The 24,646-nt window shown below is 41.8% G+C and overlaps 2 protein-coding genes and 1 long non-coding RNA gene across 10 annotated transcripts in view; 2 read left to right on the top strand and 1 right to left on the bottom strand.

Moving 5' to 3' along the window:
* Positions 1 to 6,336, top strand: part of NSUN6 (NOP2/Sun RNA methyltransferase 6) — a 68,524-nt gene extending 62,188 nt beyond the window's left edge. For both annotated transcript variants that reach the window (XM_043884017.1, XM_043884018.1), the window contains exons 10-11: positions 3,793 to 3,918; positions 5,712 to 6,336. In XM_043884017.1, coding sequence (XP_043739952.1) covers positions 3,793 to 3,918; positions 5,712 to 5,939 — 354 coding nt within the window. In that variant the 3' untranslated portion in view covers positions 5,940 to 6,336. The remainder of the gene's footprint in view (positions 1 to 3,792; positions 3,919 to 5,711) is intronic.
* A 2,356-nt stretch (positions 6,337 to 8,692) lies between these two features.
* CACNB2 (calcium voltage-gated channel auxiliary subunit beta 2) overlaps positions 8,693 to 24,646 on the bottom strand; it is a 408,788-nt gene continuing 392,834 nt past the window's right edge. For all 7 annotated transcript variants that reach the window (XM_043883286.1, XM_043883288.1, XM_043883292.1 and 4 more), the window contains 4 exons: positions 15,850 to 16,001; positions 14,061 to 14,156; positions 13,003 to 13,188; positions 8,693 to 12,122 (listed from right to left, as the gene is read on the bottom strand). In XM_043883286.1, coding sequence (XP_043739221.1) covers positions 11,634 to 12,122; positions 13,003 to 13,188; positions 14,061 to 14,156; positions 15,850 to 16,001 — 923 coding nt within the window. In that variant the 3' untranslated portion in view covers positions 8,693 to 11,633. The remainder of the gene's footprint in view (positions 12,123 to 13,002; positions 13,189 to 14,060; positions 14,157 to 15,849; positions 16,002 to 24,646) is intronic.
* On the top strand, positions 10,393 to 14,146 carry LOC122681324. The gene is made up of 3 exons (XR_006336935.1): positions 10,393 to 10,509; positions 12,919 to 13,004; positions 14,015 to 14,146. It is a non-coding gene; the product is annotated as an uncharacterized LOC122681324 (long non-coding RNA).

Genomic DNA, 24,646 nt, shown 5'->3' with positions numbered 1-24,646 from the left:
ACAGCGAATATGCTCCAATGATTCCCTCTCTGAAGTTGTCTTTGAGTGCCTTTCTCTTCAGCACTCCTGGTGTCTCCTTTCCTACCCAAAAGTGGCACTGGGAGTGGATTGTTTCAGCTTTTTCTTCTATACGGTCTTGAGAGAACACATCGTGGAAGTTAAAACAGCAAGCAGAGAAAAAGAAGCTTTGCTTATAGCTACAACCCACTTTGACGTTAGGGTAAAATTTTGTTGCTCTTGTTGTTTAGTGTTACGTTATGTATGACTCTTTGTCATACATGTTCTTGTTCTTTTGGCCGTCCCTTTGAGCATGCATGGTTTCAGTTCCTGACTGGGGATTGAACCCAGGTCCCAGCCGTGAAAGTGCAGAGTCCTTGGCCACCAGGGAACTCCCCAGGGAAGGGTTTTGAACTGAGAAGAGGCAATTTTAAAAGCACCACTTGAGTTGCTGTGATGAGAATAGATGGGAGGAGGGCAGGGAACAAAGCAGGTGGGAAACAGTTGGAATAATCCAGGTGAAAAAAGATCATGAAACCAGGAGCAGAATGACAGCAGTGGGAGTCGTGAGACTCCTGGGTCTGTTCTGAAGGTAGAGTCAAGAGGATTTACTTGATGGACAGGAACGTAAGGGAAAGAGGCATAGAGATGATCCAGGGTTGGGGCCTGTACCCCAGGAAGGATGGGGGGATCCTTCTCTGGGAAGCTTCAGAGGAAGGTAGGTGTTCAGTGTGGGGTGGGAAAAATATTGAAAAAGCAGTTGAATATATGGGAACAGAAATAAAAAAGGAGTCTCACCTAAAAATGGTGAATTTTCAGCATAAAAATGGTATCTAAACCCATGAAACTGAATGATCATATTTGGGAAAAGTCTTGGTCCAGATGGGCTGAAATAGCTCCGAGCTAATGAAATACATCTGGTCAGGAACATTGTTTTTTTTCAGTAATCATATTTTTCTTTTTATACTTTTTATTTTGTATTGGGGTATAGCCAGTTAACAATGTTGTGATAGTTTTAGGTGCACAGCAAAGGGGCTCAGCCATATATATATACATGTATCCATTCTCCCCTAAACTCCCCTCCCATCCAGGCTGCCACATAACATTGAGCAGAGTTCCCTGTGCTGTATAGTAGGTCCTTGTTGATTATTTACATATACAGTTGTTTAGTTGCTCAGTCATGTCCAACTCTTTTAACGACCCCACAGACTGTAGCCTGCCAGGCTCCTCTGTCCATGGGATTTCTCAGGTGAGAATACTGGGGCTGGTTGCCATTTCCTTCTCCAGGGGATCTTCCTGACCCAGAGATCTAATCCATGCCTTCAGGGATCTAATCCATGCCTTCTGCCTTGGCAGATGGATTCTTTACCACTGTGCTACCTGGGAAGCCCATCTTATTTATAGTAGTGTGTGTATGTTAATCCCAGTCAGTCAGTCAGTCAGTTCGGTCACTCAGTTGTGTCTTAGGCTTTGCGACCCCATGGACTGCAGCACGCCAGGCTTCCCTGTCCTTCACTAAGTCCCGGAGCTTGCTCAAACTCATGTTCATCGAGTTGGTGATTCCATCCAACCATCTCATCCTCTGTCGCCCCCTTCTCCTCCTACCTTCAGTCTTTCCCAGCATTAGGGTCTTTTCCAAGGTATTAATCCCAAACTCCTAATTTATCCTTCCTTCCACCTTTTCCCTTTGGTCACTGTGTTCGTTTTTGAAATCTGACTTGTCTGTGTGTGCCACCTCTTCTTTGTCCATTGCTCTGTTGATGTTGCCTCTGTGCCTTGGCTGTTGTACATTGTGCTGCTATGAACATGGGAGTGCGTGTGTCCTTTTTTACTTTATGCTGGAGTACAGTTGATTTACAATGCTGTGTTTCAGGTGTACAGAAAAGTGAATCAGTTATACATATATCTACTATTTTTTGTATTCTTTTCCCATGTAAATTATCACAGAATATTGATAGGGTTCCTGTGCTATATAGTAGTTCCTATTTGATTATGTATTTATATACATAGTAATATATATATGTTAATTCCACCTCCTAGTATATCCCTCCCTGCTACCTTCCCCTTTGGTAATTGTAGACTTGTTTTTGAAGTCTGTGAGTCTGTTTCTGTTTTGTACATAAATTCCTTTGTATCAGTTTTTTGGATTCCACACATAACTGATGTCATACGATATTTCTTTCTCTGTTGGGCTTATTTCATTTAGTATTATGTGTGAGCTCAGTATAGCTTCAGGCATCCTGTCTGCTGATGGGTGGGTGAGTCTGTGTGTTCTTGTCTTGCTGGTGGTTTGGTCTGAGATGTTCCAACACTGTAGGCTGTTGGGCAGGGCCAGGTCTTGGTGCTAAAAGACCTCCTGGAGGGCTTACGCCAATTGGTGTTCCCTGGGGTCTCTGCCACCAGTGGCCTTGCTCCCACAGGGAGCCACAGCCAACCCCCGCCTCCCCAGGAGACCCTCCACAACCCACAGGTAGGTCCGGCCGAGGCTGCTGTGGAGTCACTGCTTTGTGCTGGGTCCCGGTGCACCTGAAGTCTGCGTGTGCCCTCTCGGACTGAAGTCTCTGTTTTCCCCTGCCCCGTGGAGGTCCTGCATTCAAGCCCTGCTGGTTTTCAAAGCAGATGTCCTGAGGGCTCCTCCTCTCGATGTCAGACCCTCAGGCTGGGGAGCCTGACGTGATGCTCAAAACTTTCACTCTGTGGGAAAACCTCTGCGATATAATTATTTTCTAGTTAGTGGGCCGCCCACTGGGGGGTATGGGATTTATGTTGCAGAAGTGCCCCTCCTGCTGTCTCGCTGTGGCCTCCTCCTTGTCTTTGGAAGTAGACTGTCTTTACTGGTAGGTCCCAGTCCTTTTATGGTGGATGGCAGTGGTTCTGCAGTTTGCTGTGGTTTTGGTGTTTTTGTGAGAAGAGAGGTCAGCTCCTTCTACTCCTCTGTGTTGTCTGGAATCGAGGGGGTGGATACTTGCTGCCTCTTTGCTCAGTATGTGCTGGCCCCTGTCCCCTCATTACGGGTGTGCAGGTGTGGTGGCCAGTGCTCGTTCCCGGGATAGCAGGGGCGTGACCAGTGCCCGCCTGCAGGTCTTTCAGCGGTGGTAGTGGCCTGGGCCTGCCTGTGAAGCCCACAGTGGTGCTGGTGGCACACGCCCACCCCCAGAGCTCGTGTGACCACTGTCCTGTTGCCTGGGAACAGGCATGGGGAAGGCAGCTCTCCAGTTTCTCTGCCTCTCTCCTTGGGTGCCCTCCCGACGACAGTGCCTTGCCTCTCTGTCGGGCCCTGGCTGCTGCTGTGCGCAGCCTCACTTGCCACAATGCCCCCTCTTCAAGCTGTCCCCATGCAGCCAACCCCGGGCCTCTCCCTGGGACTGTCTCCAGAGCCCGAGCTTCTGGAGTCCCCACCTGCACCGGCAGACAAACATCTCAGCCAGAGGAGCCCAGGGTGGTGGTGCCGGCCTTCTGAGCAGGTCACCCCTCTTTGGGTTCTGCAGACTGGATAGGTTCTTCCACCGCCAGGGATGGGACTTGCCAGGGTGCAGGGATCTCTCCTCCTCCATTCACAGCTCTCTCCCCAGGGTGCAGGGCCCGTCCTGATTCCGTTCTCTTGCCTTTTTCTTGTGCCCGGTTATGTGGAGGTTGTCTTGTCCCTTCAGAAGGCTGAGGTCTTCTGCCAGCGTTCAGTAGATGTTCTGTGCAAATTATTCCACTTCCAGATGTTACTTTGCATATATGTTTATATACATTTCAAGTGTGTGCTTGCTCTCACGGTGCCCGCGGTCCGACCGCTCTTGTCTTCAGGCAGTGGAGCTGCTCAGGCCGGGGGGCGTGCTGGTGTACAGCACGTGCACTGTCACCCTGGCAGAAAACGAGGAACAGGTTGCCTGGGCCCTCGAGACGTTTCCCAGCCTTCAGCTTCAGCACCAGGTAAGGACCGTGGCAGCTCTCTCTGGGTGATCTGATAGGTCACGGAAGTATAAGCGTGGTGATAAACTCAGAGAGTTACGTGAAGGGATACGTCACGTGAAACTCCTGAAACAAATCTTGTGGAGCTCAAGGCTGTTTCTCCGATGAAAGCCGTTCCAGATGCTCCTGGAACATCTGGAATTTTCACATCCTGAGCCAGGATTTCCAGGCCTTCACTCTTACTGACCAGAGATGTGTTAATACATATTTTGTTATCCAAATGTTCTTGACTGGAGATGTATCCGTATTCACTTACATAACGAATTGCCAGCCACATGTGTTAGTTTCTGCAAAAATCCCCCAGTCAATAATGTATTAAAATGACCATAGAACTCAGGTGGATTTTTGATACATGTTTGACTTTTGGCTCTTGTTCATGTTGTTCAGAATTTTGTTTCTAAAACCCTTCCCCCCTCACCTCAGTCCTGTATTTTTCTGGTAGGGGAAGTGGTGAGCATTTTTTCTCAGGACATATCAAAGCCCAAACAGGCTTTAATAACTGGGATTCAAAAGACTAGCCAAGCGAGGGAAGATAGTGCAGGTTTATCTCTTCCTTTGGTTTCTTAGATATAGAACATTTAAAAAATGTGCTTGTACTTTCTTTTACTTAGCACTCCTTTTTAGTTCTGGTTTTATTAAAATATATTTATGAGTAGATTTTTTAGCCCATGATGTTTGAGACTAGGTTTAAATCTGTAGTAATGCTCACATTAGTTCAGATACATTGGACGTTTAACTTCAGACTTTCTAGGACAGAATTTTAGTAAGTAAATGGATACATAACTAGAAAGCAATCTGGAGATGCTTTCTAGACTCAAAAATTAAGATAATTACAGTGTAGATGAAAAGAAGACTTGAGAATTCACTTGAATTTTGTGTGTGTGTCTGCATATATATTCAATGTATACTACAAGAGATGGAACCCCACCATGCATTAGTAGACAGTAGGTTTTCTGATATAAGCTTAAGAAAATGTATCTTCAGTAACATAAACATTTATCTGTGAAATGGTGCCTTAAGCTAGGCTTGTGCAATTTTTGTAGTAGTGGTTTGCACAGACCACTCTGTTCCTTATGATTCTTTATTTTTCAAATCAGTGCAGCCTTAGTTTTCTCATCTCTTTAAATACTCTAGTACATTTTAAAAACAGCAAAAAAAGAGAATTTTTATCATCCAATTGGTATGGACCAGAGAGAGGCATATTCAGATGCCTCCTGTCAGCTTTGGGAGGGTCTGACAAATAAAGCTGAATTTTCATCTCGTGATGTTACCGATAATGATGTTTCACTTACTGAGTGCCCGGTGTATGTCAGGCATGATATCGCCTTATTTATTTAAGCCTCAGAACTGAGTGTTTTATCTGTTTGGTAGATGAGGAAACGGGTAAGTTACTGTCCTAAAGTCACACAGCTAAGATGTGGCAGAGCTGTACCTGGAGTCCATGTGTTGCTGACTGGTGTTCAGGCCTTCTGCATGTTGTGGTCCCTGATGAGCATAAAGCCCATCCTAGGAGTTCAGTCATCAAGTGACTGCTCTTACTATTATCCTACTTTATTATCCAGAAAAGCGGCATGTCCATTTCTCTCTCTCTCTCTCTCTCACACACACGTACATACACACAAAGGTATTTACTTATTTTTCTGTTTCTGGAATTGGTGGTAGCTACAACTCAGTTTGCCTTTTAACATAAATAGCGCACAGGCACTCTTCCTAACACGAGGATGTTCATCTGTGTTTATTCTTCTCCCGCGCAGGACCCACAGGTGGGAGGAGAAGGGATGCTGGGAGCTGGCCTGTCACCTGAACAGCTGAAACGGCTGCAGCGATTCGATCCCTCTGCAGTGCAGTCACTGGACCGTGACATTGGTTCTCTGAGAGACGCCAGCATAGAAGACCTGGTTTGGCTGGCAAATAAGGATTGTATAGGTTTTTTCATAGCAAAATTTGTAAAATGCAAAAGCACACAAGAGGAGGATCTTTAGAAATGAAAATTCCAAACATGTGCCATGTGGTTATTATTATTTTTTTAAACCAAACTCTCATCAAGCCATGTGATTGATGTCGTGGTTGCTGGAGAAACAGGAAAGGCTGCCAGCTCTTCCACCAGGAATCAAGAGACTCTACTTCACAGAGAAAGAAACTGGAGGGTTGGGGTGGGAGTGGGGTGTGTGTTGAGATTATATTTTGTGTTTTTAAGAAAATTTTTCCTTTATGGATTTAGCAGAATATAAAGAAAAGGAGGTGCCTGTTGAAGTCTGGAACGTATTTTCACTTGGGGTCTTTGTTTTAATTTGTAAAGAATGCAAGTCATTTTTAATGTTAAAATGAGTGGATTTTACAAAAGGAATAAAATTAGCAGTATTTAATTTGGTTATAAAACATGTTTTCTGTTACTGAGTTCCTAAGTATGAATTCCTTCAGAATTCAGGGTGTGTGGTCTGTAACTTATTTATCATGTGCCAGGAACAGAGCTGAGGATTTTACTTGACTTTTTCTGTTTACTATTTGGTATGTCAGCCCCTCTTTCCTGTGAGTTCTGGAGCACTCCCAAATAACAGTCACCCTTCACTGTGTTTTGTTTTTCCTTCATATTTTAAACTAAAAACTAAAATGAATTTTAACTCTGTAGATTAAAAATGAGACTATTATAGAATTGGGGTACCTTTTATCATCTAATGGAATATACAGATTATTAGAGGTATGATTGGTGAGAAAGAGAAAACCGTCTTGTGAGAGCTGGGAAGTGGCCAGGCCTTGGTATTTTCCTGCCAAGTCCATAGAACACCAACCCCAGACCATGCAGCTGTGACTAGGATAGATCAAGATAAAACAAGACCACTTCACCATCAAATCTGAAATCACCCAAACCACAGAAGTGACCAGACATCTCCTATAGTGGCCAGTATACGTGGACTGCCTTTGTAAGATGATTGTAACTGTGGGCTTGCTTCATCCTGCATGCTTTTTAGATAAGATCTATTAAAATACCCACCATAGGTTAAAAGGTGTCTCATATCATGTTAAATATATCTGTTTTGTTAATTCAAATCACCTCAAAATTCCTGAGCCTTTGGGCATGTAAAGTGGATGGTTGGAAACAATTGCCTAATAGTTTTTTTCCCCTCTCCCCCTTCACAGGTCTCCACTGGGCTTCGCTGGTGGGCTCAGTGGTAAAGAATCTGCCTGCCAATGCAGGAGATGCAGGTTTGATCCCTGGGTTGGGAAGACCTCCTTGAGAAGAAAATTAGCAACCCACTTCAGTATTCTTGCCTGGGAGATTCCATGGATAGAGGAGCCTGGCGGGCTACAGTCCATGGGGTTGCAAAAGAGTTGGACATGACTTAGCAACTAAACAACAACAACAAAGGGTCTGCATTAGGAATTTCTCGAAATTCTTCTTGTGTCGTAAAGAATGCAAGGTCTCGGATCAGGTGAGATCTTCAGAGGCCTCTGCTCGGAGCAAGCCTTTCTTCACACTCTTCTCTGCAGCTGGGCTGTCTCTGCACCCCTTGGACCTCTTGACTCCTCCTGTCACAGCACTTGACACATCACCCTAGGGAACAGGGCATGCTCTTGACCCCTGCCCCCAGGTAGGCAGGAACTTTGTCCTTTCTGTACAGCAGATCACCGTTACACCCTTACTGAAGGAGTGAAAAAATCACACCAAGTGCCCTAAGATTCACTATGTAACTGACTTCTTTCCATCCCTCATTCTGCCTCATACCCAGGTGTCATCTGTCTAAAGAGAAACACTGTTGACCTGTGTACTTCTGTTTCCAGGGCTCGGCATAACCCTGGAACTTTCAATATGATTTTAAAACACACAAAGTCCATCCCTTCTCATGCTCTCTGCAGAACCTTAGGTGCTAGGCTGGGATGGAAATGGTTGGGAAAGAGCCTCGTAGCAAACATGGTAAGTTTTGATTAATACCAGCAAACACCATAATATAAGCAGTACAGGCAAAACAGAAGAAAAATATTTGCATATTGAAAACAGTAATGACAGATAAGAAATAGGGTTACCATTTGTTCCTTTAACAGACATTTTCCAGTGGTTTCTTTCAAAAAAAAAAAAAAAAACCAAATTGGAACACAAAACACATTCAATCTTAAGAAACGCAGACATTTAAGAAAAAATACAGTAGAAGAACGGGAAATACGGAGAACGAATACATTTTTTTTTAACATATTTAATGTTGTCATAGTTATTTCTGAAACAGAAGCATTTTAATTCCACAGTGAGTACATTTTACTTCAAAACCGTGTATCACATTTTAAGTAGTAAAGTACAAATACTTAAAAATGTAACTTAGCCACAATTCAACCACTGACCCAGAGACATCTAATCTACCTGTTGTCTCCACCAGAGTGACTCTTGACCTGTTAACGAGATTGGACCAGCAGCATCATGTCATTGAGCCAAGGGTGAGGAATTAAAATGAAGATCTGATGATGGATCAGTTTAAAAGGGAAAAAGTAAAATTCAACGTCGGAGGCAAGAATTGCTGAACATGGAAGGATGAAGGTGAGAGGAAGCTGATGTTGCTGTGCTCAGACCCCCGGAGACCTCTGACCTGCTGGAAGCTGGCACTTGTCAGTCAGCGTGGGGAGGGGCCGCAGCCCATGACCTCCCTGCCCCCGGAAGATGAGCCACGTGAGGGAAGTGCAGGTAAGTGTTTAACATACTGTCAACTGTAAGACTCACTCCTGAAATGGCAATTAATACTACTAATAGTAAACAGTGCAGAAGCCAGCTCTTTATTTGTTTGATACGAATGACTTTAAACCAGGCTTGTTGAACAGTTTGGTGTAGCTGACAGTGAAGGTTTAACATGAATGCAGAGCAGACCATGTTCAAATGTGGCATTGTCCCAAAGTACAGGATAACTAAGACGGCCTACATTTAGCAGCACCTTTTTGTAACAGTAACTTAAATGAGCAGTAGAGAGCAGAGAAAAAATTGAAATGGGTTTGACAAGGAAAAAAAACCATAGAACTATTCAGAACATTTCCAGCATTTTCTAGGTTAACTACAAAAATCATGATTCTACAACCCAGTTGGTTAAATGAAACCTTTGCTGTGTGAAAAGACTTAGAATTTTACATTCTACGAGTCAGTAAATATCCCATTGTCCTTGGGATTGTTTCTTCATTTACATATTTTGCACACACCGTTTATACATACACCCACTACACAGTCTTCACAGATAGATGCGCTTATGTCAAATCCTGCAATAGAGGTTTCTGAGGAACACTCTGATTTGGACTAATGTGTTTCACAGTAAAGTGAGAAACGAAGGGTCCAGGTACAAAATTTTTAAAAATGGAATCCATTAATGTAGTTCTTTGGAAGGGATTAATGGTAGCAGCAAAAAAGATACATACCAGTTATACCTCAAGAATTCAAATATTCCAAAGTCATGAACTGGGATGTAATTTTGTATAGGAAAGGTTGGGGCTGGTGATTAGGACATCTTACTGTGATGAAAAGTTGACTGGAAGTATTTTATAAAAGTAACTTTAATTGGAACATGGTTTCCCAATGATGTGACTAATTTATACTGAAAATTTATATATTATGACTAGTGTCTTTATATTCAATAAATAAAGTTATGTCAACAGTACAGAGCTAATTAACAGATTGAGGGAAATGGTTTCTCTGTTATCTGATAAAACACTATATGTATAATTCATTTTTATAACTCTTGAGTTTTCTTTGGGGGAGGAAAATAAGGAATGAAACATGAAACAGTTTTACTTGTAAAGGTCCAAGGATATTTGGCAAGAACCTGGAATAACCAAAGAAGCGAAATAAAAAATAGCCTAACTTATTTAATAAAATAAGAATTTTTAATGTCCAGGTCTGAAGGTAGGCAATCATAGAGAGGAGTTTTCCAGGAACAGACTTCAAGTGCCAGGTCCGTGCACACCTAATAACTGTCTTACCCATCCAGGCTTTAGTGGACAGACAGACATACATAGACAGACATAGAGACAGAGCAGGTTTTGGCCTCAGCATGACAGCCACCTCGTGGGCTGCCGCCAGCGTGTCCCTGACACCAGGCTCAGCATCTCTGGCTTCCCCTTCAGGGCAGGTGTCCCACACAGGAAAACCTCAACATCTTTGTTCACTTCAAGTCACCTCATTTTGCCCTGATTTCTTCTGAAGAGCAGAAACTTTGGTTATAAGAAGCACTTCTAGGTTTTGACGGACGGTGAAAGTGTCGGGAGTTGGTGGGGGAGATGGTGATGGATGGAGGAGAGAAGAGGGGAACAGCCAGCGGGGCGGGAGGAGTCACGGTCTCTGATTTTCCCCTGAAATTATTCTACAAGCTGTGTAAACGTTTCTCCCTACGACAGACACTCGGACACATGAGAGATCAGACATTTCCAGTGGAACACTCACAGTTAAAAGCGGCCCGTATTTTTCCTTTCCAGGGGCACAGCCAAGGAGCCAGCAGGTGGGAGCTCTCTGAATGAGTCCCCTTTGGCAGCGAGCTCCCCACTACGCCCCGGTGACTCCCGCAGCAGCATAGTGAACGGCGGAGCCAGGTGGGTGTGTGCCGGTGGCCCAGGCTGGAAGCTTCTTGCGTCTTCCACACTCACACCCTCCACTTGCTCGCACATGCTCACCCCCAGACCCACACGCACACGGGTTCCAGCTCCTAGACTCCAGTGCTGTGACCTCAGACACTAGCTACACAGGACGTGGTCGTCACAATCAGTGTGAACTGCACGGAGTAGAACAACTCTTGGAGTTTGGTTATATATTTCCCATAGTTTATGGTCAGAAATGATAAACTTACAAGGATGGTGAAACATTCAGAAATCAAACCTTTTCAAGTCAAGCAGCCACACGTATTTACAGTATGTACAGACTCTCTAGTGAATGGGGATGGGCGTCGAGTCGATGCTATTACAAATTTCCTGAAGGTGGGCTTTTCTAGTCCCTGTAATTCATAAAGCAGGTCTGCTGACTTGGCATTAAGACTCTAAAATAGTGTGATCAAACTGATATATATATATATATATTATATATAATATATATAATTATTGTAAGAAGGTGTTTGCAGAAATAACATTTACAAACTGTCTATACAGTACACAATACTAATACATAGAAAATAGATTCTGACTTTATGATCCCCTTTGTGTAAGGCAAGACTGAATCTGTCCCCAAATTTAGTCAGCCGGAGGTACAAGCAGGAAACAGTGGTCCATGGATGAATATGCAAATCAGGTGCCTACATATTAAAAAAATCGGCAAGAATCAGGAAACTCCACTTTTTATCTGGGCCAGTTCTGGCCTACTGGATACATCAACCACATTTTCGAAAACATCAGCTATGCTTCTTAAAATACGAACGCCACTCAGACAGCAACAGATTTTGTTTGAGTGGCAGCTACCCTAGACGGGGTTCAAGAATCTGTAGACAACCGGGGGCCTGCAGTCTTTCCAGGCCAATTGATAGAGCACTTACAAAAGAAAAAAAAAACGTGTATTAATACTCTATTTTATGCTGTTGCTATCCAAGCAACAGCAGTACAAAATATACAAGACAAATCACATATGATTGCAATGTAGACCCCACCCCTCCCCTCAAGATCGAGTTGGGCGGGTGGTGGGTATACAAGACTTAAAAAAAAAACAACAACAACAGAAAAGGGCAGAAAAGTCATTGGCGGATGTAAACATCCCTGTTCCAGTCCGCAGCCTCGTTCCGTCTCCGGGACACCCCTTCCCCATCCTTGTCACAGTAGCGATCCTTGGATTTGTGGCGGCTCCGCTGTTTGTTGCACTCGTTGTGGTCCTGCTCCCGGTCCGGGTCCCTGGAGCGGTGCCGAGTCTCCCTGTGTCTGTGCTCCCCGCCCCCGTGGGGCTCCTCTCGGTGGTTGTGGTCGCGGGGCGGGGCGTAGTGGTCCGCGTGTTCGTGCGAGTACTCTTCCTTGGGCTCCACGTAGGCGGAGTCGCGACTCTCCTGCGTCTCCGAGTCCAGGGTCTCTTGCCTGGAGAGGCCTCGGCTGGTGCCGCTGCGATGGTTGTGGTGCTGGGTGGAGGAGCGATGCTGGGCTTTCTTGACCGGTTCCGGGCAGGGTTCTTCTTCAGCTTGGGAAGCAGAGCGGGCCGGAGCCCCGCGATCCGTCCTCTGATCCCCTTGAGAACCCTGGAGCCAGAGGAGCAAATACAGGAGAACCCCAGTCACAAAGGCAGGTACTTTTAAGTCTTACAAATTAACGTCAAGTCCAGTATAATATAAATGCTACTGGATGTTACCAAAAGAATTAAGCAAGCAAGCTGGGTTAGATTTCATTTCAGCCTTTTAGAGACTTTGAACAGAGTAACTTTTTTTGCCTTTTAGATGAAGGAAGGAGGGATTTCTTTTATATGTTCTCTTGTGCTTCAAATACAGATACAAATTCCTGACATTTGTCTACACATGGGTGTACACTGAGCCACACCTCTGCTCAGATACAGGTGGGAAGGTAAATTCTGGAAATGTTGGCTTTAAGGAAAAAAAAAAATAAACAGTCAGATGCTTAAATGGCACTTAATGAGACCAGCACTAGCATAAGATAGTCACATATCAAATTATTAATACAACCCTCTGTGCTCATCTATGAGAAGGGTCACGAGATGGAACCCTTACGACAGCCCCATGAGGTTGGTGCTATTAGATGCCTGAGGCACAGGGCCGAGAGGGATTTGAACCCAGGCAGTCTTGAGTCCACAGTCTGTGCTGCCGGCCTGTAGAAAGTTCCTCCTCTCTTCCTGTCTTAATAGAGTTAGTGGTGGGAGGGCAGTCCAAGAGGAAGGGGATAGAGCTGATAGACATAGAGCTGTTCCACTTCCTTGTAGGAGGAAACCCATACAACCCTGTAAAGCAACTCTACACCGATTAAAGAAAATGGGACGAGGGGATCTATATTCACAGGATGTTGTTTACACTACTTTTCTTATAGGCACACAGCTCACTCAGGAGAGAGCTGCCCGATGGGAACAAATGCTGCATTGGCATCCCAGGTGTGGACGAGGGCTCTGCTTACCTGTGAGTTGGAGGCTAGTGTGGGGCTGACGGGCAGGGTGGAGGTGGCTAAAGTGCGGCTGAGCAGGGGGTTGGGGAGACTGCTGCTGGGAGGGTGGGTGGCCTTCCAGTAGGCCTCCAGGTAGTCGGCCAGGTGTTCACAGGCATCCTCGAGCTGGTTCTCATCCAGGATCACATCAAACAGCTCCTGCAGGGGCAGACATTACAGATAGCACACTGACACCTCCCCACCTTAGAGGAGAAAGCAGGGAGCCCTTTGGTCTCTGCTCCTGCTGCTTGACTCCTCCACAGACTGTCCTCCAGAGTCAGCTTACAAGCATTGGTCCTCCTCCGGTCAGTGTCGACACACATGTATCACTGACTAGGAAGTGGACAGGTGTAATAACAGTTGTTAAGGGCATGATAGAAAATTTGCTAATAGTGAAAAAAAGGAATTGACCCTATGTTAGGAGAGAGATGTAAAAAAGAAAGTAAGACTGTAAGCCAAACACTATAGGAAGAAGTCTGTTTTCGACATACAGACTGAAAAGCTGAATCTTGGAAATAGCTGCGGCAAGGGAAGGACATGAGGAAGTCAAAACAAAACCCAGAAGCATAGTGTCTCAGAGCATGGTATGCACAACAGGGATTCAAGGTAGGAATGGGTTCAGGTGTCAGAATCTGCTTACTGACTGGTTTGGAAATTGGTCTCTACATGGTTTCAGATCAATTTCATAGATGGTGATAAAGAGCCAGCAACTTGCTCCCAGATTAGAAGTGAATAATAAACCAACCCCAAATAGATCCATCTTTCCAACCAAAGTTCTGAAACAATTGTGTTTCACTTAAGATACTATGGAAGTGTTAGATGTTAACAAAGTGACATCCCCACGGAACACACTATAGCCGTTTGTAAGCCACGACCATGACCTAGACCTGTGCTCATGGCAAGAAGTGGACAGTTCTCCACTTTGGGAAGAAGCCCACTGCTTCTGGACAAGTGTTTACCTAGTCTGTCTGGTTTTTGTTAACAGCGGGGCTGATGACTTCAAGTGGATTATACTGAACAGAGAGACTTACTGGAGGACACTGAGCTAGCTTATCTGCCGCCACCATCTGGACATTGAGGTGTTTCGCTTGAGATTTCCCTCGAGACTTTATTAACCTCTGTAAAACCTGCAAAAGATGAGGTTTTTAAACAGGATTGTCTGTACTCAGGTAAACAACAAGGTTCATTATTCACTCTTTTCTCTGGGACCTTTTTCATACAGCACTCACGGTTTACTAGGCAAGAAAATAGAATATTTAAGATCTGGAAAATTAATATATCTCGGTTGCAAGCTTCAAAAAACCACCAGCATGGGGATTATTCTGAATCTTTTTTTAAGGCTAGCACTTCTCAAACTTTATCGCTCATGATTTATGTTTTTAAAAACTGTTGAGAAATCCCAAGGGCTTTTTATGTGAACTAGAATATTTACATACTAGACATTAAAACTGAGAAATTCATTTAAGAATGACCAATAAACCTTTTGCATGTTAACATATATCACTTATTTTGATAAAAATAGCTAAATTGTTTGCAAATTTCTCTACCACCTGACTTCACAGAAGATAACCAATGTTTCCTCTTTTTACATTTAACCTACCACAGTACATTACTTTGAAATACGTGAAGAAAATCCAGCCTCTTCCACATATGTAATTCAGAAAAGGAGGAATATTTTAGTAGCCTTTTCAGATAATTCTGGATATTTTTCTTTGATACTACAGTAAACAAGTGGTAGCTTTTTAAAGATTAGCTGCCATGTGACATCTGAAACCCTATTCTATTAAATCCCATTGATTTGTCCTGAAATTTGAATGGCATGTCATTTGTTCTTTCCAATAAAAACGGTGTTCTAGGATGACTCCAATGATCACACCAGTACTTGTCCTCAAATTGATGTGTACTTCCCATTTCGTTAGGCTTGTAGCATCTTTTTGAAGAGTCAAAATTTAATAAACAATTTTGCTACTTTATCAGAACTTTTTTTTTAAAGTACCACAATAACATTTTATTGACTAAATATTAAAATAACATTCTTAAAACTAATATCACGAGTTTTTGTATATTCTTAGTGTGGACACTAGAAATTGTAAAAGAGTTAATGATTGTAAAAACTTAATTCCTAGCACAGTTACCTTAATAATACTCAGATATTTCACAACACTCCATCTAAAATCACAGGCAAAAGAGGCATCGTCTCTTCTAACTTGAAGGTTGCCAGTAAAAAATCTGCACCCTATTTTGACCTCTTCTGGGACAGATTTATATTTTAGTAATGACTTTAGACAAGAGCAAGGATCTCCTATCAAAATACATACCAGGAACTAATGTATCCAGTGTTTTCAAACTCCACTAAGAAAGTGGCACTAGATGCATTTTCATTACGACATTAAGTGAAACTTTATAACCTGGTGGTGCATGGTGAGGAAGAATGCAGCAGCTGCTAGTGCTGTTGTCGTCTTGCTTCCTGCCTAGCCATTACCCACCACTTCTTTTGCACCGTGAGTACAAAGGTCAGGCCAGGGGAAGAGGAGGAGAATGTCTGAGGATTATCAGGGAAATGACCTTCTAGGCCCTCTGAAAGTGTCTCCTGGCCTCCCCCACCAGGAATCCACAGGCCACACTTTGGAAATCACTGTTCTCAGCCATGAAACTTATCATCACTCTCTGCTTATATGACTCTTAACACTTCTCATCTACCACATCTCTCTTCAAATCCTTAGTGATGGATAAAGAAGCAGCCTGTTTGTAACTGGAAAGCAGACTATAAACACACATTTTAGTAAAGTTTGCAGAACAAATGGTAACAGCCCTGCTTACCTTAGGAGAAGAAATCTTGACATACACTATAATAGGGGCCAGAGAGGTTTTACTGAGCTGGGCTGGGTGATTGATAGTGTCCGCATCAAGGACCACCAGTTGCAGTGTTCTTGCAAGTTCAAAAATCCTTTCGATTTCACTCTGAACTTCCGCTGTAAAAGGTGAAGCAGAGCTTGATTACTTAAAAGTTCAGCATCTTTAGACCAGATTGAGAGAAAGTAAAATGGTTACTCAGGCAGGTGAGTCTACAGGTAAGAGAGCTAATAACAGGCATCCTTTGCAAAGAGCCATTCCTTCACAACACCTCAAGAATTTAGAAATTCCTCTCTCAACCAGTTATGAAATTTATTTCCAGTTTACCACGATGTGCTTATTTGTTTTGGGGGCTATAAAACTTCACTCCATGGAGTCATTTTATTAAAATGTAAAATAGAAACATGAAGAGAGCTCTTCCTTGTGTTTTGTTTCTGACCACTCAAGCCTAGCGACCCATCACTGGCCTTCCTGTCACTGCATGGGCGTATCTGCGTTTACCTGCCACCTCTTGGTATACTTTCTGGAGATGGTGGAGTCTAGAGATGTTTATGAGCAAGCGTAACTACAGCAGGAAACAGAAATTTTCAGAATGTCTACAACACACCTACCCAGAAACACACTTGTATTTTCCACCAACAAAAAGACAGTCCTGTAACATTCATGCTTTAAAAGGGCAGGTATGTATTGGAGGCAGCACCTCAGATATAAAATCTATTAGATTTATAGAAAAACAAAAAAATTTACTTGAATGCCAAAGTGTTTTCATTCAGTTCATCTATTTCTCCATTCTCTTGAGTGTAAAAAGGGCTGTCCAGGAATACTCTGTGATGATGGATATATACTGTATTACTGCTATGGAGTACCCAAAATGTAATGAATGTGAGTAGCAATTTTTGAGAGTCAGATAAAAGTTAAATAGCCAGGAACTATGTTTCTAAGTATCACAGATCTGTAAAGGATAATATGTAGCTTGCAGTGCCCACTACAAGCATGAAGGGCCAATCCCGTGAGATGCCTGGACCTACAGGACACCATTTAGTTCCTCTTGTGCATTCACGTCCGTGCAGAAGATTCCTGGAGATATATTTTAACTTTTGTATTCTAGAAAAGGCACGCCACTAGTCATCTGCCTCTTACCACTAAGAGTCCTTTTGTTTACCTGGATGTCTTTAAAATGCCCCAAACCACTTGTGATACGAGCTTTAAAGTAGTGTTTGGTCACATTACCACTCATGACACAGTTTTGCTAAAAGACAAAAAAAACCTGTTAAGCTTCTCAGTAGACCAGTTTACAGGAAATACAGGGAACAGACAGTTGTGTAAACTACACCAGTGTAATTTAGTTAGCAAAATTCAGTCTCTGAATACCCTGTAGGATAAGTAGGATAACTGACCTAGTTTCTTAAAAAAATTACAAGGAGATAAAAGATATATGGAAAACAGGATTAAGAGATTCAAGGACCTAAGAACCAATCACAATGTGTGAACTTTATTTGGATCCTGATTCAAACAAATAGTAATTTATTTATTTTATGATGCAGAAGTGAATAAAATGTTTATGTATATATATATGTGTGTATAAAATGTATGTGTTTGTGTCTATATAGTATATGACAGCTGGGAAATGATACATGGCTGAGTGGCAACCTGATGATACCAGGTACATTAAGGTACATCATTAAGGTACAACAGGGACTTCCCAGGTGGTCCAGTGATTAAGACTCCATGCTGCCAACGCAGGGGCCCAGGTTTGATCCCTGGTCAGGGAACTAGATCTTGCGTGCGGCAACTCAAACCTGGTGCATACAAATAAATAAATATTAAAAAAAGAGGTACGGTAATGGCATTATGGTTTAAGTAAAAGGAGTCTCCACTGTTTAGAAATAGACACTGAAATATTTACAGATAATATAAGTATCTGGAATTAACTTCAAAGTAAATGGTTGAAACTAGGTAACAAGTACCTGGGCTTTCTTACAGCATACTGTTCATATATATATTTCTCTCTTCCTTTTGTAATAATGTTCTAAAACATTACTAAAACTGTTATTTGCTCTCTTCTCTTGCTGCTTAAATTTTTTATTCCAATTATAACCTTGCTTCTCTGTGCCCTGTGTTTTCACAAGCCACCGATCACCAGTAGTGAAGTTCCAATCTAAGTTTATTGTAAGCATTAAGAAATTTGATTAGTTTACAGCTGACATCATACTCAGTGGAAGTGCTACAAGCTTTTCCCATGAGATTAGGAACCACACAAGGATGCCCACTCTCGCCACTTCTTTCAACATAGTATTGAAAGATGTAAGCAGAGCAAGTAGGCAGAAAACAAAAACAAGGCAGGCAAATTGGAGAGGAAGTAAAACTCTCACTGTTTGTAGCTGACATGCTGATATATATATATATAAAACTCTAAAGACTCCCCCAAAAGGCTGTTAGAGCTAATAAATAAATTAAATTGTAGGATATAAAGTTAGTCTGCAGTACAGCTCAGTGGATTAAGATGAGTCACACACACACACAGTCCTGCCATTTGCAACAAGACTAATGGACCTTACCAACTTTATGCTAAGTGAAATTAGAGACAAATATATAATCTTACTGAAATGTGGAACTGAAAAAAAAAAAAGCAACAAGTTCACAGATACAGAGAACAGGGGGGTGGTGGAGGGTGATCAAAAGTACAGTGAAGTCCCAAGGATGTAATTGGAGTTAGTGATACTGTCTGTTTGAAAGTTACTAAGAGAGTGGATCTTAAGCAAGATCCTCTATGACCCACCTCCCAGAATATTGGAAATAAAAGCAAAACTAAACAAATGGGACCTAATGAAACTTAAAAGCTTTTTGCACAACAAAGGAAACTATAAGCAAGGTGAAAAGACAGCCCTCAGATTGGGAGAAAATAATAGCAAACAAAGCAACAGACAAAGGATTAATTTCAAAAATATACAAGCAACTCCTGCAGCTCAATTCCAGAAAAATAAATGACCCAATCAAAAAATGGACCAAAGAACTAAGCAGACATTTCTCCAAAGAAGACATACAGATGGCTAACAAACACATGAAAAGATGCTCAACATCACTCATTATCAGAGAAATGCAAATCAAAACCACAATGAGGTACCATTACACGCCAGTCAGGATGGCTGCTATCCAAAAGTCTACAAGCAATAAATGCTGGAGAGGGTGTGGAGAAAAGGGAACCCTCTTACACTGTTGGCGGGAATGCAAACTAGTACAGCCACTATGGAGAACAGTGTGGAGATTTCTTAAAAAACTGGAAATAGAACTGCCATATGACCAAGCAATACCACTCCTGGGCATACACACCGAGGAAACCAGATCTGAAAGAGACACGTGCACCCCAATGTTCATCGCAGCACTGTTTATAACAGCCAGGACATGGAAGCAACCTAGATGCCCATCAGCAGACGAATGGATAAGGAAGCTATGGTACATATACACCATGGAATATTAGCCATTAAAAAGAGTTCATTTGAATCAGTTCTAATGAGAGCCCATTATACAGAGTGAAGTAAGCCAGAAAGATAAAGAACATTACAGCATACTAACACATATATATGGGATTTAGAAAGATGGTAATGATAACCCTATATGCAAAACAAAAAGAGACACAGATATACAGAACAGACTTTTGGACTCTGTGGGAGAAGGTGAGGGTGGGATGTTTTGAGAGAACAGCATCAAAACATGTATATTATCAAGGGTGAAACAGATCACCAGCCCAGGTTGGATGCATGAGACAAGTGCTCGGGGCTGGTGCACTGGGAAGACCCAGAGGGATGGGATGGGGAGGGAGGTGGGAGGGGGAATCGGGATGGGGAATACATGTAAATCCATGGCTGATTCATGTCAATGTATGGCAAAAACCACTACAATATTGTAAAGTAATTAGCCTCCAACTAATAAAAATAAATGGAAAAACAAAAAGAGTTATCCTCACAAGAAGAAAATTTGTAACTTCATAAACTTGTAAGTAATCTTTCTGTGATCATTACACAATGTATACATGTGTCAAACCAAGTTGTGTACCTGTCAGTTATGTCTCATTAAAAAGAAATTTGATCACAAAGATTTTCATCTGTGTACCAGTTAATGACAGGTATTCACACAGTCACAAGAGTCCCATGCCTTAAAAATAACTTGTTTTTTAGAGGTTTGAGCACTATTAAAAAAATGATTATACATGTAATTTGTTGTTGTTTATTCGCCAAGTCGTATCCAACTCTGCAACCCCATGGACTGTAACCAGCCAGGCTCCTCTGTCTATGGGCTTTCCCAGGCAAGAATATAAATGTAATACTTGTTACTAAATCTGGGTAACAGATAAACATAAAATAATCCATTATCTTATTATATATCCAAAAATTGTATCTATTAATGTATATCAATGTATGTATATATAGCTTAATATATGTATCATGGACATGTGTGTATATATATGCATATATTCTAGTATTAGATACACAGGTACCTTACACTTTTTAAATTAAGGTGGAAAATGAGATATTCTTTAAAAACTTAAAAAGATTTTTTTAAGAAACCCAATGCAACATATTTGTAAATAAACCTTATAAAGAGATGACCAATAAATTCTGAAGAAAATGCTTTTAACTTCCAAGTACAAAATGATGCTTTCAAAAGAAATGTGCCCATTCTAGTGGTTTTTCTTTGATGGAGTACATCATGCTGAGAATTTATTTCAAAAAAGAAATAATGCTGCTGATGTTCATTTCTGAAACTGAAAAGCCTTATTTATCTGTCCAGATCCCAATCTCTTACACCTACTGAATTTAAACTCACTGCTGATACTATGAAAAACCGTATAGAGGTTCCTCAAAAAAGAATTGCCATATGATCCAGCAATCCCATCCCTGGGCATATATTCAAACAAAACTGTAATTCAAAAAGATACATGCACCCTTATATTCATAGCAGCCCTATTCACAATAGCCAAGACATGGAAATGACCTAAATGTTTATCAACAGATGAGTGGATAAAGAAGATGTACATATATACAATGGAATACTACTCAGCCATAAAAAAGAAAATGTTGCCATTTGCAGCAACATTAATGGACCTAGAGATTATCACACTAAGCAAAGTAAGTCAGAAAGAGACAAATACCATATGATACTACTTACATGTGGATTCTAAAATGTGACAGAAACTTATCTATGAAACAGAAATGGACTCAGAGGGCAGACTGTCAGTAATGTAATAGTAGTTCCAATACCATTTCATAATCACTAAGCACAGATTTCTCATTTTGACAAGTTCTTTACTTAGCCTAAGAAAGGAAATCTGTTAAAGCGCTCTGTCACAGCCCCCTCTCCTTTCCCCGACCCAGGAAGGTTTGCCTCTGGGCACCCACTTCCCAGGCACCAATGTGGCTTCTTCACTTAATCCAGCGGTGTGATCCTTGGGTAACAAGGCTTAATTTCTCGGAGCTCCTAAGTATTCTTTTCTGGAAAATGGAAATGAGGACTAAGTGTAGCTATGTGCAAAATATTTATTTCAGTATGTGCCTATAGGAAATGCTTAATAAATGTCAAGTATTGCTTTGTGCCAACCTGCTAACATGTATCACATTGCATTTTGATAATATGACTGAAAACTTTTCCAACAGGCAGTGAACTGACAGAAGACTGGCAATAATACATAATTACTTTCATTCCTTCCCTCAGGACAGTGCTTAGGACATACTTGGCACTCAAAAATTGTGTTGAAAGAATGAGTTAAAAAGGAAAAGAAAAAATATAATCATTGTATATATATGTATATATACATATATATATATAGTAACAAATATTTGCCTTTTAAAAAATTGTTTTTAATTAAGAGGATAATTGGTTTACCATGTTGTGTTGGTTTCTGCTCTGCAACAATATGCATCAGTTATATGTATACTTACACCCCTTGCTCTTGGGCTTCCCCACCATCCCCGCCCTCTAGGTCACCACAGTGCACCGAGCTGAGCTCCCTGTGCTGCACAGCAGCTTCCTACTAGCTGCTGTACACGTGGTAGTGTATATATGTGTGTACACGTGGTAGCACATATATGTCTGTACACATCGTAGTGTATGTATGTCTGTACGCGTGGTGGTGTATGCATGTGTACACGTGGTAGTGTATGTATGTCTGTACACGTGGTGTATGCATGTGTACACGTGGTAGCACATATATGTCTGTACACATGGTAGTGTATATATGTGTACACATGGTAGTGTATATGTGCGTGTACACGTGGTAGTGTATATATGTGTGTACATGTGGTAGCACATATGTCTGTACACATGGTAGTGTCTGTATGCCTGTACACATGGTAGTGTATGTATGTGTACACGTGGTAGTGTATGTATGTGTACACGTGGTAGTGTATGTATGTGTACACGTGGTAGTGTATATATGTCTGTGCACATGGTAGTGCATGCATGTCTGTACACATGGTAGTGTATCTCTGTCAGTGCTGTTCTCTCAATTTGTCCCACCCTCTCCTTCACCTACTGTGTCCACAAGTCTGTCCTCTACGTCTGTGGCTCTATTCCTGCCTTGCCAGTAATAGGTTCATCAGTACCATTTTTCTAGTTTCTGTATATATGACGATATACAATGTGTTTTCTCTTTATATTTGCCCTTTTAGTTGACTATATATAGATTAGACAGAAGCTGCTGTTGTAGAAAAAATTCACTAAATCTTCAAAAACATTAATCGTGCACTTGACAGCCAACTATATATAGGTGAAGTCCTCCCTTTGGGTGGAGATATGGCTGTAGCTGGGCCATCAGAGCAATGTTGTGGAATTAAAAAATGTTAATTTCTTAAGATAGACATGGCTATGCCTGTAATGATTAGGTCAGGAGGAGGGAGGAAGTGAGATTCAGATCAATAGGCCCATAAATTTTTTTCCTAAGAGAAGGCAGACGGTCAAGTAAATGTAATCACTTCATACCCTGCTCAATGGAGGAAATCCTGGACTGGTAGTCCGGACGCCCAGGGTCTAGCCTTAGCTTTATTCCTTAGTGCCTTACCTACACCACACGGATCCCTTCCCTTCTCATGGTCCTTAGATCCTTCACTGCACAGTGATGACAAGATCGGTAGTTCTCAAACCCTGGCACGCACAAGCAAAGTCACCTGGCAGGCTTGCTGAAACAGACTGCAGGGCCCCGCCTCCAGAGCTGCTGACTTCATAGGCCCAGGTGGGGCCTGAGAAGGCTCATTCCTAACTGATGCTCCCAGCAGTGATGCTGTTGATGTGGAGACCACGCCTGAGAACCCGTGAATGAGACGTTCTCTCAGGTGTGTTACCCCAGTCCCTCAGTCCCTGGTGTTACCAACCTAAGTGATGAGTTTCTCTTTTACTGGGACAACTGTACATTCACAAGCAGCTGTAAGAAATGACAGCTCCCAGTGCACTTGATTACCTAGTTTTCCTCAGTGGGAACATCCTGCAAAACTATAGTGCAACATCACAACCAGGATATCAATATTAATACAACCTATCCGTCTTACTCAGATTGCCTGAGTTTTATGTACTCATCTGTGTGTGTGTGTATGTGTTTGTACAGAGTTCTATGCAGGTTTATCACATGTGTAGTTTCCTGTATCCATCACCATAGTCCAGAGACACAACAGGTCCATCAGGATAAGGAGGAAGAGACCAACTTTTAACAAGTTATCTTAGCTGACTGTTCCACTGGGCTTAAAACATCTACCAAGCTGTAAACATTCTTGTCTGACCACCTAGTTGCTAATATACAAAGTCAATGAATTCCTCTCCTCCCATGCATTACTTGTCTGTTATAACTATAGCCAAATGCCAACTACATCTAGCTTCACTTCCTTTACTCTTTTATTTGCTTGTATTTTCCTACTTTCAGTATGTAGTTTTTGCTATTGTGTGACAGAAATAGACCCCACGAAGCATAGTTGTGTACAAGTGTGTACAAAGATGTAGCATATTCTTCTAAATTGACTTGTTCCTAGAAAACTACTTGGGGTAATACCAAACCACAGTTGCAGATAGTATAAAGTTGGGCAGGTTAAAGACACTAAGGTGAATTATTTTATAAAGCAATAGTTAATTATCTAAGTTTATTATTTTTAGAAGTTTGGATTTGGAATTGGCAAATAACTGTATTACAAGATCCTTTACTATTTTAATTCAAATAGTGTTTTTACTTCTGTAATGTATGGAAGTACATATTTGTGTGCACAGCTAATATACATATTTTAATTTATGATGTCTGACCAATATTACAACTGAGAAAAAAAGTGAGAACTTTTATGAGCCCATATAAAGACATCCATATATGCAAAGAAGTCCTATACCACTCCGAAAATCTGATGATGTACATAAAGCTGCAAAATTTTCATGGTTTTTTCCTTCATGCCATATGGTGGCATATTAGTATAAGCAACTCCAAATGCAACACACTATACTTCATGTAATGAAAGTTTTCTAAAAGCGCAAGTATAAAGTAAATTTTAAGCTATTACATTATATCTTCAATGTACTGGATCATTCATCCTTTCTTAAATAATTGCTGCAATTGATCTCATCTATTAAGTTTGAGGTCAGTTTTCTCAAATTTAGTTTTTACTAAATGTATACAAGAAAAAGATGCTTTTAAAATAAACTCCCCTAAATAAAGGCACTAAAAAAAAAAAAATAAATAAAATAAAATAAACTCCCCGCCCCCCCCCCCCCCCCCCTGCCCCCCCCCCCCCCCCCCCCC

Source organism: Cervus elaphus, chromosome 23 (assembly GCF_910594005.1).
Source record: "Cervus elaphus chromosome 23, mCerEla1.1, whole genome shotgun sequence".
NCBI lineage: Eukaryota > Metazoa > Chordata > Mammalia > Artiodactyla > Cervidae > Cervus > Cervus elaphus.
The sequence above is the reverse complement of the archived record's forward strand: the minus strand, read 5'-3'. Positions and strand labels throughout refer to the sequence as shown.